At 43.5% G+C, this 17,261-nt stretch overlaps 1 protein-coding gene across 1 annotated transcript in view; it reads right to left on the minus strand.

Moving 5' to 3' along the window:
• The window catches only part of NRP1 (neuropilin 1), a 171,481-nt gene that overhangs the window by 14,103 nt on the left and 140,117 nt on the right, over nt 1-17,261 (minus strand). The window contains 1 exon segment of the mRNA XM_048510770.1: nt 10,398-10,457. Within this exon segment, the coding sequence (XP_048366727.1) occupies nt 10,398-10,457 (60 nt within the window).

Raw genomic sequence — 17,261 nt, forward strand, 5'->3', positions numbered from 1 at the left:
CGGAGCTAGATGAGGCAGTAAGCAAGCTGGGGTTGGCGAGTTCAGTGAGGGGGCAGGGGGGAGTTCAGCTGGGGGCTGGGCACAGGGACAAAGGGAGGGAGCAGGATGTGCAAGATGGGGCCCTGTGAGATGCTGGTGGGTGGGGGCAAGTGGGGAAGGGGAATGAGTCCCTCCTGCCCCCAAGATATGTCACTGAGTCACAGTTCTCTCAGAACTCTCTCAGCCCAACGTGGAGGTAGATAAAAGCAAACCACCTCCGCATGTCTTTTGCTTTGAACATCCCGTGGGGTCACCATAAGTCGACTGCAACTTGATAGCTGTTTACACACACAATGCAATTAATGGTCCTGCATGGCCAGTAGTCACTTAATTCACTGATGGATATAGTAAACAGTGCAGATCTTAATGGGGTTTTATGTGACAGTGTCCTTGGGAAAAGCACTAAGAAATTATGTACTTCTCCAGTTCATTGTGTTATCTCAGTCTGGTTGGTCTCACTGCAAGTGGAAGCTCTCATGTACCCAAGTTTTTGACACGCTTCAGATCCTATCTATAATTGGCCAGTGCAAAAAAAGGTATCAACACTGGATGAATTTCTGTTCTATATGTCAAGCATCTGTTTTCCTTATCTCCTTTATGAGATAGTTCAAGAGAGTGCTAGAAGTACATTCCACAACATTTATTCCCCATTTTGTGGTAACATGTACCTTTGTGACCCAATTCATTAATGTTGATCTGTGTGTAGCAGCAGCATCCACAAACATATCTCTTGCTGTGTAGTAAACTGAATCTGTATCCCAGTGTTTGACCAAATTAAGATCGGTTCTGCATAACTTCATTAAGAAAGCTGATGCTATGGAACAGGGCCTTCTCAGTGATGGGCCCCCATAGCAAAATACTCTGTCCCATGAAAGTTCACCTTGTCCTTTAACTTTTGACTTTCCAAAAGCTGGTCAAGACTATTTTGTTTGAGAGGTCATTTCCCCTCTCAATCAGTTTGTTCATCTTTTTAGAACTTGTCAATGTTAGGGTTTTTCTCTCTTGACTGTAGTGTACTAATTTTCATGCTTAGTTATAGCTGTAAAAGACTTGCTTTTGTTTTTTACTGTTTTAATTTTTATCTTTATAGTGTTGCAATATTTTTGCATCATTTTAATAATAATGGAAAGGCAGGATATACAGTTTCTAAAATACAATACATCTCTGTTGGATGCACATTTTGACGAACGTTATTATTCTGCTTCAAGTAGAGCTGGATCCAAGTACAGATCTAGCTACGCAACCGTAAGTCACGGCACAAAACAATTAACTTGAGTAGAAGAATCCCCATGTGAAATGAGTATTGTAGCTATACTTCTCCTTGTGACTCATAATCAATATGAGAGAACATCGAAATTTGGATGTATGCCTTTCTTATTTTTGTAAAACTGTCACTATATCGTGGCACCTTAATGTTTTAAAGTGTTAGCATGCTCTTCAATTGGTCCACAAGATGGCAGCACTGAAATGACAACATTTGGAAAGAAGGACCAGACCAGCATGTCTTACAAACAAGTACAACAGAAAAGCTTCAAAATAAACTTCTCAATAGACTGGGAAAGTCTGGTATTGTGTAGCCACCTTGATCAGGTTAAAATCACATTTTGTTTACAGCTTCTGTCAAGTTCTTCCCAAATGCGTTGCAGCCCAGTTCATTATTGGCAGTAGAGGGAGGAAATTCCGATCAGCCGAATGTGCAAAATTCTTTGCGTTTTAGATCTTCTTGAGCACGTTCAAACAATATCCGATCTCTTCCTTGTTGTTGAGAACATTTTGAAACAAATGCCCAACTTAGCCGTCGACAACTCTCAAATCAACAGCCCCCCACTTTCAAACAAGGTAAGACTAATAGGGTCAAAACCCAAAGTCATCAGTCAGCCTTTTAACTTAGCCCTAATTTTTTTTTAAAAAAGAAAGAAGCCCACATGAATCTCAGCTGTAGCTCCGAGCAACTAATGTTTGAAGTATTGTCGTGCTGTCAAGATTTATTGCGCTTTGGCCTCAACTAGGAAGAGTAATGGCTCAGCATTTCAATCCTCCCACCCCAACATCATTCCTCTGACAGGGAAAACATGATGTACTGCACAGGGTTTCTGTGGGCAGATTGTGACCCACAACTGGAAGATGGCTCTGCTCCATTTTTTTTAAAGAGAAGGATGAACAGAGGGGGAAAACGAGAGAAGGAAGAGAGGGAAAAAGTCTGGTTTGGCGAGGTGGGTTTAAATATTGATCCTGGGGTCTGAAAAGGTTGGAAACAACAGACTGACTGGACTAACATTGTGGTCCAGATGAGTTCACAGAAGTTGAGGATGTTTGTTAGCAGCAAGGTGCTGGCTGGCCCAAGCACATGGCCTGCACAAAGGCTGGCCCTGTCTTTTATAAGTTCAGGCCAGCCCTTTCCTGCTGATGTTGTGAGGCAAGCGCCATGATGCCCGTTTGCCCTGCCCTGGCATGGCAACACGCCCACTTCCGCCCTTACCAGGGCTGAAGCTGGGGGGACTCTTCCCTGCCCATCCCGAGTGGCATCTGCGGCTGCACTGATTCACCGCCGCTCTTTAGTAACCGCACTGCCTGAGACGAAAGACTTTAGTGATCCATTTTCATCATTTGGAAGAATTCATTTGACCATCCATAGTTATTCTGTACCATTTTTCCTTCAATTTTTGCATCAGTTTTAAAAATGTGAACTATGATCCATAGCGTATTTGATGCACAGAGCCCGTTTAAAGAAGCAAAATCAGTCTATAAGCTCTGATATTAATATTTTATCAACTATTAATACAACTACCAAAAGGAAACCATCCAATTGACAGAGTTCCTGTTGTTCCCTGCGGTATCTAATTCTGCACATTTTAACCATCTTAGCTATATTTCACATTTTATAGTGCAATTCTAAACAGAATGACACCCTTCTAAGTCCACTTTCAGTGGATTTAGGTGGGTGTAACTTTAACCATTCCACTTCACCAGCTCTCAAAATTTATTCTGAATGGGAGGGTTTGCCAACTTCTAGAAAGTATTTAGTACATTTTATTAATTGCTACACTTTTGAACTAAGTTTACAAATGAAGAAAGCATTCTTCTCTGAGGGGAAGAATCCTCTGTAAGTTGATTATTAATAATTTAAAATTTCCCATTTGGATTTCATTAAAAACACACACAGACATAAAGCAAGTAGATATCTACAATATCAAGTTGGGTTCTTTAAAAACAAATGTATTACTGGTGAATAACAACCATAAACTTGTTGTACTGCTGCCTCGGTTGTAGTGCTGAAATTCTGGAACTTTCTCCCCAGAAAGATTCATCTGTCTCCATCAGTGGGTGACTTTTTTTTTCATTTTGTTTGGTGTTCCCTCACTTTTATTAGCGCTCCTTCCTAGGTTGTTTATGTCTGTTTGTGAGTTTTATATGTTTTATTTAACTGTTTAAATATTTTATACAAACTTATATTTTAAATGCCGCTTTGACGTCTTGATGTTTTAATGTTGAAATGCTTTGATGTTTGCCTCCTTGGGGACCCAATTTAGGTGGAAAGGAAGCTTAGAAATGTTTCCAATAAAAAATGAATAAATATTTTATCTCCATAGGGCAATTTCACCAGCAGCCATCTTAATTTTTTTCTATCTATCAAAAACAAACCTGCTGTATGTAAAGCCTTCCTAATGAAACCTCAGAGCTGTCTCCTCTATCTTTGCTGGGCTTTCTGGGTTAATATCTGAGGAGGAATGAGTGGCATAACTGCCACTTTTAGAATTTACAGTTTCCAGGTGGAGCCTAGACAGCTCCCAGAATTACAACTAACCTCCAGATTACAGAGTTCAGTTCTTGTGGAGAAAATGGCTGCTTTGGAGGGTGGACTCTACAGCATTATACCCCACAGAGGTTCCCTCCCCTCCCTAATCCACAACTGTCCTGAGAAAGGTGCAGGCCTCGCTGTTCAGGATATTCCTGTGCCACTGAGGGCACCCTGAAGTGGCTAGGGGTACCTCATGCTGTGGTGCTGGGGAACAGATGGGCCACCCCTGTGCCACCTGGATCTACGCCACCTTGCCTCCATGAATAGCCAGAGAAACTCAGAGTCGCATTGAGTCAGCCCGCTGTGCTTCAGGGCACTTTGGGAGGGGTCAGGAAGTTCCCAAGCTCCAGGGGCTGGCCCTAACCCCCTGCCAAAGCTCCAGGGATGGCTGGCAAAACCCCATGTCCCCTGGAACCATACCCCATCCCCATTTGGAAGGCAAAGACCAGGATGCACCAGCTTACCCTCCATCTGGCTTCCAGAGACGCTTACCAAAAGGTAGTGGTTGGGATCACAGTTGGAGGCCTCAGTGTCTGTCAGAGACAGCAGGGTGAGGCTCCAGGGAGGTCTAGGGGCCACCCCTATAAGAGACAGGGATGGACGGGGCTGAGGAGAAAGGTGCAGGCTGGTAGTCCATACAGAACTGGAGAACGCGCCAAACCACAAGGGAGAGGCAGCCAGTGAGTCCTCCTCCCTCACTTCAGAGGCCTATGAGACCAGCAAGAAGCTGGAGCAGTCCACCCCAGAGGGCACTGAAAAGGGGACCTCAGCAACAACCACACCAACAGCCACACCAACCTTCAGGCTCCATCCCCAGACATCCAGGAATTTACCAGCCTACTGCTGCCAACTAGAAGTTTGTTTACAAGCTGGATTCTGCTTTGTTTGGGGGAAGCGATTTGTAGGGTTTTTCATTTGACAGAAGTCTAAAGGAAAGCAAGTCAGATACAGAAACTCGAGCTGCCTAATAAGCTGTCTGAATTAAGAGTTGGTGGAAGGGTAATGAAGTGTAATTAAATCTACCCGAGTTTCTTGAAAAGCATGGAGATACATGGTATTACATCACTAAAACCAATCTGGCCTGCGAGAGGAGCCAGCAGCTGCATTTCCTGGCCACATCTTGCTCACAGCTGGAACTGTTAGTAATTTACATGAATTGGCGGTTGGGCAAACTCCTCGCAACACCATTTGTCTTGGCCCATGGAGTTTTGACGCATTTTGACAGCTCTATCAATTGCAAGGAGGGCCATGGTAAACACTCATATTTTGAATCGTTGGAGAGTCATATGAGTTACCAACCTGGTTTCTGCTGAGTCAGGGCAGCAGTCCATCTAGCTCAGTATCTACATTGGTGTTACCCATGGATTCCCAGAAATCCATTTTCCTATGGAATATGCCTGGCTAAGCCTTAAATAGAGATATATGTTGGTATCAATAAAGAATGTGTGAAGTTTATGATTCCCCTTCTTATCCCCCTCAAACTGTTTGTGAACCTCCTTTAGAATAAAGATTGTGTTAATTCTTGAATATAAACCCTTGCATGTATCCTAGATAGAGCTTTCATCCCATTTCTATGATGTGTGATATAGCTTGAAAGTTATGTTGTAGTTTCCTTGATATTATACTGATATTGTTTTGCTTGTTACCCATGCGTGTATGTAGCAAAAATGTATTGCTGGTGTTATCTCTCCCCAATATATAAGCATGTTATTATAAGGTTAAGAGATTATATAGAGTTACTTTAAGTGATAGACAAGAAGAGAAATGGATTAGAAATATTCTTCTTACTTTATTGTATTAATAGAAGAAGCCTCTTAGGATTTTAGTAGTTTTATTTTAGCTAGGTAACAAGGAAGTAGGTCAGAAAATGCAAAGTAAGGACAACTCCTTCTTACAATCTGATAAGTTTGTCAACCTCAACAAAAGACCTTGGCCGTTTGGAGGACATCACCGTACTTCCCATTGGACTATTTGAATTTTCACTTTTAGGATCTCAAGACCCATTGGACTGTTGAAGTTTCCACTTCTAGGATCTCAAGACCCATTGGACTATTGAAGTTTCCACTTCCAGGATCTCAAGATTCATTGGCAGCCTTTTCTTCTGGGACTTAATCCCATCAGCAAAAACAAAAGACTGTCTTCCTCCTCTTTGTTTTAAATTGTCTGTATTATGTGGCAGGGGACTGCCCCCTTCCTCCTCTGATTAGGTGAAAAACTGTATAAAAAGGGCTGTGTTTCGTTCTGTACTGGGCAGTCTGGCCTGGAAAGAGCTTGAAATCACAATAAAGAACCTCTGCTCTGAAGGCAGCCTGCCTCTGCCTCTGCTCACTGCTGCCAAAGCTGAAATCACTCTGAAATCACTATCGCTCATTGCTGACAAAGCTGAAATCACTCTGAAATCACTGTCTAGTTACCCCTGGCTGTGGGTAACATTGGCAGAGAGAGAAAAGCTTTTCCTAACCCCTGGAGCCTGAGATCCTTCAAGTGATGACTTCATGGCCTGAACCTTTGCTAGCTTTTGCAAATAATTTGCTCTGGCATTGAGCTACGGCCATTAACAAGGAGACAAATGTATTTATTATATTTGTATGCTGTCCTTCCCTTTACGGGCTCAGGATGGTTTATGTCACATAAAATCCAACAAATATAGTAAATACACTAAAAATACAAAACTGGAGCCGTAATAAATTTAAAACCAATAGTTCCAAACCTAAAGAGATGGCACTTAAAATCATAATATATTAATAGTAGCAGTAATAGTATGTGTGTGTATGTGTGTGTGTGTGGTGGAAATAAAGCAAATAGAATAACTGAAGGGCTAAATCCAAATTAGTGCACTTTGAGCCACAATTAATTTTATTAAGGGGTTGATTTCCTAGAACTGCTAGACAAAATGCTACTGCAATGGATTTCTTGTAGATGCCTATGCTAATATAGAGAACATTGCTTGATTTGAGTGAGGAGCTACAACAGTGTGACAGATACCACGTGGAGTAGTATAATCCAGGGGAACTAAAACAGGGATTTCTCCACTTGGGGTCCAGCGACCCCCCTCCTCCGGGGCCCATGGATAGATTTAAGGGGGTCTATGAACTTGGATGGGGAAAAAAATTAAATCTTTACTTTCATTAACCTCTAACTGAAACTTTGCACCACTGTATTATAATATAATTGGTTTCTTTTGTAATCCCGTATATTTTAATGTATGCATTTTAAAACATTATACTGAGGAGTCCATTGGTTCCATCAGACTCCAGGGGGGCCTATGGCACAAAAAAAAGGTTAAGCACCTCTGCTCTAGAAGTTTACAGACTTTAAGGATGTCAGGAGTACATTTAGCGTTTGGTTCAATTTTTGAAAAATGCATGTTTCTGGAATAATTTGATTTCCTTCGATAAAAAGGAACACCCTTGCCCAAACTTTCTGAATTTTATACTTGTATGTTGTATTGAATGCAATTTTTGTTCACTGGCAAGGACAGCCTGCTCATCAAAAAGTCACATGTTTTGCTAGAAAGGAAGATTACATTTAAGAGCTTACTTGTGACATACGTTTGGGTTGCAATTCTTGCATGAATAAGGGGAGGGGTGTGTGTGGAGAAAGGCATGCATGGAATTTAGTTTCAGCCTAACCCACAAAGCTGAGCAGATGCAAACCCTCCCATACTGGATGCAATTCAGTTGATGCTAGCAGGATGGGCTTTATGCAGTTATCTCCTGCCCTGGCATCCTTCCACGGGGATTTCTCATTTTTACCAGCTCCCACAAACCGTGGGACCAAGGGATAATATATCGTCGAAGGCTTTCACAGTTGGAATCACTGGGGAGCTGTGTGGTTTCTGGGCTGTATGGCCGTGTTCTAGCAGAATTCTCTCCTGACGTTTCGCCTGCATCTGTTGTTCTAGCAGCATTCTCTCCTGACGTTTCGCCTGCATCTGTGGCTGGCATCGTCAGAGGATCTTCAGATCCACAGATGCAGGTGAAACGTCAGGAGAGACAGCCCAGAAACCACACAGCACCCCAGGATAATATATCCATCTGTAATATTTACCATGCTATACATAAAGGACTTTCTTTTTTGCTTTGAGATGTACTATCTGTGAAATGTATACAAGCCTGGAAATTCTAGGTTGGAAAAGGAAAGGACTAGTTAAAAGTCTGCACATGAATATCATCCACCCCCCCCCCCACATTTGTATATATTTACTAACAAAATGCAAATCATTGTGACAAGTAAGGTTTGTGAGTGGAGCTTGTTGGTGTGCAGAAGCTGAAAGTCAATACGTTCTAGGGTTGCCAGCTCTGGGTTGGGAAACACCTGGAGACTTTGGAAGTAGAGCCTGGGGAAGGCGAGGTTTGGGGAAAGGAGGGACTTCAATGGAGTATAATGCCTTCCAAAGCAGCCATTTTCTTCAGATTAACTGATCTCTGTTGCCTACAGATCAGTGGCAGATCTCTGGTCACCAGAGGTGTAGCAAGGGGGAAAAGAGCCTGGTGCACTGGTGTGTCCTCCACCCCGTCCTGCCCCCGGAATGCCCTCGCCACACCCCCCACAGGGGCACGAGCCGGTGTCTCATGGCCCCCCTCACCCCGAGAGTTATGCCTCTGCTGGTCACCACATAGAGCAGTGGTTCTCAACCTTCCTAATGCCGCGACCCTTTGATACAGTTCCTCATGTTGTGGTGACCCCCAATCCTAACATTTATCCATTTTACAGATGGAGAACACTGATGCAGAGAGTCTTAGGCGACCCTGTGAAAGGGCTGTTCGACCCCCAAAGGGGTTGCGACCCACAGGTTGAGAACCACTGACATAGAGGTAGGTGAACAACCCAGGTGTATTCTATTGGTTAGAGTGCTGGACTTATTGTGGCTGGTTAAGAAGCATGAGATTTCAGTTCTAGAAAATGTGGGAGGGCTTTGAATCAGAAAATTTCCTAGTGACACAATATTCTGTTACACACTTCAGAATACCCATATGCTGGCTCGGATCCACTAATAATTTCTATGGACAGAAGGGATTTCCCATTCATAGAGCATGACTTCTTGCATCTGCAGTCCATAATGGACTTTCAAAATTTGCTCCTGAGGGTTGGGAGACTCCCCGGAACAGCACGAGGGGAAAACTGATGAAAAGTCTCCCATTGGATCCATGATATTCATGATAGTGGGATGGGCTGTCCCCATCAATACCATGCCTGAAGAACTCGTTAACCTTTGGTGCCGTGAAAGCTGCCTGATAAATCTGTTTGTCTGAAGACATAAGAGAGCAGGATATTACTCACAATAGTATATGCTGACTGAACAAACTTAGAGGAAGAAAATATTTTGAGGCAGGGAAAGTGTTCACCTTTACAACAACACAAACACAGAGGTTAAGAACCACAACTTTGAAATGAGGGGTTTTTTTGGAGGGGGGGGGAACTAATCAGCCCTACAACACTCTTGCCCTTAAGGACACATTATCCTTAGTAGTATGTTTACTTTTTTTTTTTGCTTGTAGCAAAACCTCTATAGTGTTGTGTTATAGCGGAAGCACTGATACAGAGGAACACACCCTGTTAATAAATTACTTTGGAGGTTGTGCCTGATTGTGGTTGAGTAAAGGAAATGGGACTCGCTGAAGACTGACCTCTTCACCCTCCTACAATTACTAACACAAAGCATTTTAACTTGCTGATTGTACAAAGTGCTTTGAGGAAATCTTTCTTTCATTTATGGTTGCTTTGCTTTTTTGCTTTCTTCTCTAGCAACATACAAGTTACTAAATGTGACTCATAAAGCTGCAAATCAAGACATTTCTCACAACTAGTTTGGTACTGCATTGATGGAGGAAAGAAGACCAGCTGATGCCAACAGTCCCCCCCCCCCAATGCTGACATTTAGGGTAGCACTTTGCATAATGATCCTCCCAGAATTCCTTCTCAAGAATTAGAAAACTGCCAACTGCATGGTGGAAAAAGTAGCAAGCCTTTTAAGAACAAGGGATGATATAAATGGGCGGTAAGTTTCCATGGCCGCAACCTGGCTAGCCCAATCTCAGATCTCAAAACCTACGCTGGATCAGCTCTGGTTAGTATTTAGATGGGAAACCACCAAGGAATCCCAGGGTAGCCCCCTTTTCCCCATTGTAGATGATGGCAAACCACCTCTTCCTTTAAAGAAAGGAAACTGACTGTCACTCCTTACAACCATCCCCCCTGCCATTTGCATTCACATATTGGACGATTTGCATTCGCATATTGGATGAGCCATGGTTTATTTCTTTTGCTCCAAAAAGTGCAATTCAGCCTGTTGTACTGTCGCTGTTTGGCATCCACTGATGCCACTGGGAAGCCAGCTCTGTGCTACATATACATGTGGATGAAAGGAGTAAAATATTTACTGTACTGAGCTGGGAGACCAGATGCTACTTTATACTTCAGAGACTTTGGAGGATTAGAAAGCCAGAAAGTGCTGCAATTCATTATATTTTTTTTTTCTTTGGCACAAGATGTGATTGTGCAGTGGACTATATTTTAACCAGAAACCTTTTTATTTAAAAAAACATACACACCATACCTGGCTGCGCTGTAATTTCAACTGCTCCCGGCTTTTCTGTTACCACTGCTGTAGTACTACCTAGAAAGGGAATTGCATAAGGTATGTCACATGGAGCGGCAAAGATGAATACATAAGAAAAAGTTCTTTGCTTTACATGGACATGCATGCAAAAATAGGCCCCCTTTTCCCTGTTGTAGATGCAGTTCTCTTTTTTCAGGAGCTATAATATTTGAAAAGCTTAGCCTTACCTTACATATACACTTTTAAAAATTAGAAACCATTTAATAAGTAACAAATCCTGGCATTCTCCCTCCTTACAAACAGTTTTAAACATGGCAGGGTTCCTGAAGATCTTATAGTAAAAGTTTGCCCGAGATGGGCAGAGAAAAATCCTTTTCAAAGAATTGTAGTAAACATTGGTACTGAAATAAATGTTTTCAAAATGAACACCACAATGGAGGTCAGAAAGCCTTGAATGAGTTTGGGTTTTGCTCATATTACAATCAAGGCAGAGGTTGTAAAAGGAGTACTTAATGATCTGGTGTACATGATCAGAATTAACTCCAGGGAGGTTCAAGGGATGCGTGGAAAAGTCTTTGGAGGCTGATGTACATGTGATGTAGGGAAACCTGGACGCCAAGAGGAGCCCTGCCCGGTGAGCACACTCCTGGCCAAGAGCTCCCTCTCAGCTCGAAATGCCGAGCTCATGGGTCGTTCACGTGCCCACCCTCTCCTCCTGGCTAATGTGTATTGGGCAGAATCTGCTGACTTGTAGACTCTCTGGCTCCTGCAAATACATGCCTTTGCTAACCACAGTGGTTCAACCTTGCCTGTAATCCCCCGCTCCTCCCATTGTCTTTTACCCTGATAAGTTCATAATAAAAGGTGAATGGAGAAGGCGCTCCAAAGGAACGCTGGACGCCTCTACCCTGCTTGACCTGCAACCCGTGTCTGTCGTCCTTCAGCGTACCACTCTTCTTCCAGTGGGTCACAGCAGAAGACGAGAAACTAGCACAGGGACAACCAAGAGCTTTTCAAGATGGAGATTCCATATGTTATCACAGTGGATCATAGCCCATGGTTCCATGGTTCCACTAGGTTTTCACAAGGAGTCCCATGGAACAGAGTGGTAAACTGCAATACTGCTGTCAAAGCTTTGCTCACAATCTGAGTTTGATCCTGACAGAAGTCAATTTCAGGTACTTTATCTCATTAAATAAAAACACCCAAAATTGTGACTTCATTCGCCACATGGTGGACCGTATGGCACTAGGACCCAAACGGAGCATTCTAAAACAAAGACAGTCCAGCATGTGGCAAATGAAGTTACAATTTTGGGTTTTTTCTTTAGGTAAGACAAAAGTATGGCCAGACTTAGGGTTGACTCAGCCTTCCATCCTTTCAAGGTCGGTATCAACATTAGGTTTTTAGTAGTATCGACCAAGGTCAGTAAAATGAGTAAAGTGTAGACGACTAGGGAAGGCAATGGGAAACCACCCTGTAACAAAGACTGCCTAATAAATATCACGAGACCACACCTCGTGGATCATTAATGATCCTGTGCTTGCATCTTTACCTTTTTCCACACATGCTGCAGTGGGCCTACTCTCAAAACACACTTAAAGGACCTAAAGTACACACTTCAGGGACCTAAAATGCACACTTAAGGCACTGGAAGCAGAGTTGTCTCTAGAACGTCTCTTTGGCAATCCCACTATAGCTTATCAGAGAAAAACTTTATTAATGTAAGAAGATTCCATGAGTATATATATAAAGACAATTAAGAAAAGAAAAAGAGGGCTCCAGGTATCAAGCAATAAGTGGCTGATGAGTGCCAGCCGAGCCGAGCCGAGTTTTCCTCCCGTCCCTGCAGGGAAGCATTTGAAGCAGTTGAGTGAATATGATTGTGATGAGGTTTAATAAAAGTGATTGCCCAAACTGTATCATTTTCAGGCCTTGGGAAGGGTGATGTAATAGAATATGCAATGCAGGTGTGGGTGAGACATTCAAGATACAGCCAAGACAAAATGTACATGCATTTTGAAGGTATGTTTTTTGTTAACGGACAAAGTTCATTTTGCTGGTAAAGGAAGCAACTAGTGTAAGGTGTGGTTGCAATTCTATGTATTTATTTTGGTGCATTTGGATAATTTAGATTTTAAACAAGTAACAGAGATGTATTTTTGAACAAGTCTCCCAGTTTTCCAGTCAGTGTTGTCTGAAAACACTTTTTTGGGTCCAATTCCTCCCTTCCTTCACAGGAACTCTTGCCTGCTCATGGTACAATACAGTATAGTAGTGAAACAAACGTAGTTTTATCTTGATGTCTCATTGGTGAGTTTTGAAATTCAAGTGCCTTTCTAAGTTGCACAAATAACAACTAACAATAATAACACATAATAATTAAAATTAAGTGCTACAAACATCATTACTCATGTTTAAAAAGGACTACTTGGTCTGAAAGGTCATTATCAATAACTAAATACAGAGGCCATACCGTCTGAGAAATGCATTTGGAATAGGGTTTGTTATACACCTGCTAAAAGCAGGAGATCTTCTGCCCTGAGCATCTGTTGCTCATCAACACTTTAGTGGGAGTAAACACTAAATCACCATAGGTTGCAGTGTGACATCATTTCTAGAGTCAGAGCCCTCTCCTAGCTATAAGTCTACATATGGGCTTCAGGCCATCTGCTCCAATGACACTCCAGTGATCGATTATGTAACAAAGCACTCTTGTGAATCATGGCTTCTCTTCCATGAAATTCAAAATCACAGCTTGGTTCCACCATACTTTTAGAAGCCAATGGCTATTGGAATGGAAGAGGGAGTATCACTAAGAACTGATAAGCTGAGAGCAGCAGTGGTGTAGTGGTTAAGAGCAGGTGCACTCTAATCTAGAGAACCGGGTTTGACTCCCCGCTCTGCCACTTGAGCTGTGGAGGCTTATCTGGGGAATTAGATTAGCCTGTGCAGTCCAACACCTGCCAGCTGGGTGACCTTGGGCTAATCACAGTTCTTCTGAGCTCTCTCAGCCCCACCCACCTCACAGGGTGTTTGTTGTGAGGAGGAAGGCAAAGGAGATTGTAAGCCCCTTTGAGTCTTCTTGAAGAGAAAGGGGGGATATAAATACAAACTCCTCCTCCTCCTCCTCCTTCTATTTCTGTGTTTCTTTTAATTGTGGAGATTGGGAATAGATATAGAAGAGACGCATCTCTTCTTCCCCTCAAAGTACAGTATATATGGATACCACTCATAGGAAAGGCTGAGGGATTGGGAATGTTTAGCTTGGAGAACAGAGATTGAGTGTGGGGGGCAGGGGCGACATGATTGCTCTAAGTATCTGAGGGGGCTGTCACTTGGAGGAGAGCAGAGAGCTGTTGCTGTTGGCAACAGAGAATAGGACTCACAATAATGGGTAGAAATTATGAGGAGAAAGGTTCCAACTAGATAGTGGGATTTTTTTTTACAGTAAGAGTTGTGCATCAGTGGGATAAGCTGCCTAGGGGGGTGACGATCTCCCCTTCACCGGCGATCCTCAAGCAGTGGTTGGACAAAAACTTGTCTGGGATGTTTAGGCTCATCCTGCACTGAGCAGGGGGTTTGGATTATATGGCCTGTACGGCCCCTTCCAACTCTGTGATATGGGTTTTCACAGGTTGTATTTGAGTTCCCAACCTGACTTTCTGTTAGACATCAGCTGCAACTTCCCTCCTGGGAACTCAATTTCCAAGTGTGAAGTAGCCTGATCGGGACTGGGAACATGCTTGTTTGGCCCTTTAGTGTAACTTGTTGGTCACTGTGTGAAACAGGATGTAGGACTAGATGGACCACTGGTCTGATCCAGCATGCTTTACTTATCTTCTTAAGGGTCTCTTTTATGCCTTCACCTTGAGCCATTTGCCTGACCTGGCGCAGCACCAGAAGGTACTAGTTGTTCCATTGGAGGGCTGCACAGGTACCGATTGGGTACACATGCAGCCCACTGAATGGGTAAATTGCACCCCCCCAAACTGCTTCAGGTGTGGGGAGGGGGAGGCAGAAGATCCTTCTCTGCATGCATCGCAATCCTGATATGAGTTGGGCTCCCACCCACTTGAAAACTGAATGCCCAGCCAGAAACTCACAGCTGGTGTGCAGCTGACTCACTGCAAGTCGTATCACTGAACCTAAACATAACCTATGGAAAGCCATAACACGCTGCTTAGCTCTCAGGCGGCAGGTAAGCAGAGCTTAAACTAATAAAAGAAGCTAGTACTAACTAGGGAACTGAATTGGTTGGGAGAAAGAAGAGGAGGCTCATGAAAACAGGAGTTACACCACAAAGTAAGGTGCGCCCTTACTGCTCTGTGCCTTGATGCTGTTACATCAAAGTCCCCTCATATTGAGGGGCCGCCCTCCCCTTTTTGGGGGGGTAGGTTTTAAATGGGGGTTTCTGGACGCCTCTTGTTTATTTATGTATTACTTATGTATTAATTGTTATTCACTGTTTTATGAGTTTTAGGTTGCTTATTGATGGTTATGAGATGGAGCCTATATATTTATATGTATTTATATTCTTGTGTGTGAATTGCTCCTGTTTGATGTTGCACTGTGTTGTACACCGCCTGGAGCCCTCTGGGGATCGGGCAGTATAAAAATCGAATAAATAAATAAAATAAAAAGTAGAACGATGAACAGATAAAAACCGATGGGAAATTTGGAAACCAGTTTAATAGGGTTTTTTCTTGAACCCATTACTTTTGCCTTCTCATTCTTAACAAAAGGGCAGACTTGGACTTGGGTTGAAGAAGTGGATATTCAGTTTTGCGGTCTAGGGGTGATGCACAGTTACAGCATGCTTGGCCTCCCTTCCATCTCAATGCTTGTAACCAGAGTCCCCTAACTCAACAGTTTCACAGAAGAGACAGTAACGTCCCACTCGTGGCACTGAAGCAAAGCTTGGGCCTCCACGGTCACAAAATTTACCAGACTCAGGAGCTTGCTGGGCTTCTAACCATTTCTGCAGCTGAACGGTATATTGTTGCTTTTGACTTACTGCTTCCATAAGGAGAAAAGGCAGCCTGATAAACTGTAATTTGAAAAGCAGGCACAGTCGCCATGCGGTGCTGTCTTGATAGATTTGCACTGTTTTTGCAGTTTATTTGGGGAGGGGGGAAGCACTCAACGTGGAGGGAGAACACAATTTTGCATTTGCTTCTGCAAGTTTTTTAGCCACCAGCTACTTCATTTCTTACTGAAAGGAAAAATGAAACCCACGTCAAGGCCCTGATGGTTGCTTTGGTACCCCACTAAGGTTGTCTAAAGTTCTTTTGAGTACATATTGCCAGATTTTAGCTGTCTTGGAAACATAGCTATTCAAGCTGTATAGGAAACAATAAACATTTAGCATACTAGCCCAAGAGGGAGTGATCATGCGGTAACTCGTAGCAGGATGAAAATGAAGCCACTTATTCCTGAGGTATGTAGCTCCGTAGAACAGAGAGGCCCTCTCCAACAAAGCAGGCCTGGAGCCTTATGGGATAAGAGAGTTCCCAAACAGCAACATAAGCCAGCCTAATTATAGCATATAAAAGAACAGAAAGACTCTGGCCTTCATAAAAGTGAGCCCATGAGAGAGGACTGCTTTCCGCAGCTTCTCTTTCCTTGCTGATGCTCAGCAGTGCTTGTATAGATTTAGTTGCATCTCCAAAGAGAAAAGGGAAGATTGACCACCAGCGCATTTTAGTTTAGGTAAAATACCACATATTGAAATAGGGCAGAAGCTTTTCCCTCACCACTCTTAATTATTTCATTGCTAAATGTGTACATGAAGGCAGAACAATCCATCCCAGGCTTCAAGCAAATCGGACTGTGGCTAAAAGGCTTCTTCGACATCATTTGCTTATGAGCCCAGTTCCTGTAAAGAAAATAATAGTTGGGCAGCCCAACTGAGGGGGGGGGGGTACCTGTGGAGTTGGTGCAGCCTTCACCAGTGTGGGTGTCTACCCTGCAAGGGACAAATATGCGAGTAGAGGGGCTGATACGCAGGTGGTTGGGTGCTGCCACAAAAGCTGTAAATCCTGGCTGTGCTGGCATCCAAAAGACACTGGCATGGAGGGGGGACAGGATGTTTCTAGAGGTGCAGCCGATATTAGTTGGCTACCACCCGGGGTTTGTGGCCAGTTGTGGCACAGCCCTGGGCCTGGGCTTTCATTACCCTTTTGAGAGGCATAAATCCACTGGCCCCAATGGAGGGCTTTCTTGGGTCAGGGAGGGGCTTTCCTGTTTTCTCTCTCCCTGCACCTCCAGAAAGCCCTCTGGAGGTGACTGGGTAGTGTGCCAGCAGTGATGTTCCCACACACCTCCACAGTCTGGATTGGGCTGTAAATGGCCAATGATTAACCTGTATCTGTTTCAAAGAGTGCTGTACAGAATTCTCTATGGCCCTCTGTGCATGTACTGTTTGCAGAGCATCTCTGTGCTTTGCAGGGGGTCTTCCCCGCATTTCTTCATTTACATGTGAGGAGATGCCCCACTGCTTCCCCTGAGCTAGCTGCCATTTTGTCTTCCCCCTGCTTCTGGGTCAGGAGTTGTTTGCCAGCTGTTTTTGTGTTTTTTAATGGTCTATCATTCCTGTGATACATCAAAGGTATCAACATTTTAAAAAAAGTTTGTAAGGGAGTGGGCGGAACTGTGGGGGGAAAGCAGGGAGGAGCGGAAAACCTGTAGGAAGCAAAACACGCACTGGTCTACTTTGCTTTCCCTGTGCAGGCAGGGAAAAACTGCACTTTGCTGCTTTTCACAAACCTTCGCTGATTTGCAGCATGGTGAGTTCAGAAAAGGGGAAAAATGTGTGTGACTGAAAATCAAACCTGAAGGGAATGGACGCTCCATGTGAAG

Source organism: Sphaerodactylus townsendi, linkage group LG11 (genome assembly GCF_021028975.2).
Source record: "Sphaerodactylus townsendi isolate TG3544 linkage group LG11, MPM_Stown_v2.3, whole genome shotgun sequence".
NCBI classification, from domain to species: Eukaryota; Metazoa; Chordata; class Lepidosauria; order Squamata; family Sphaerodactylidae; genus Sphaerodactylus; species Sphaerodactylus townsendi.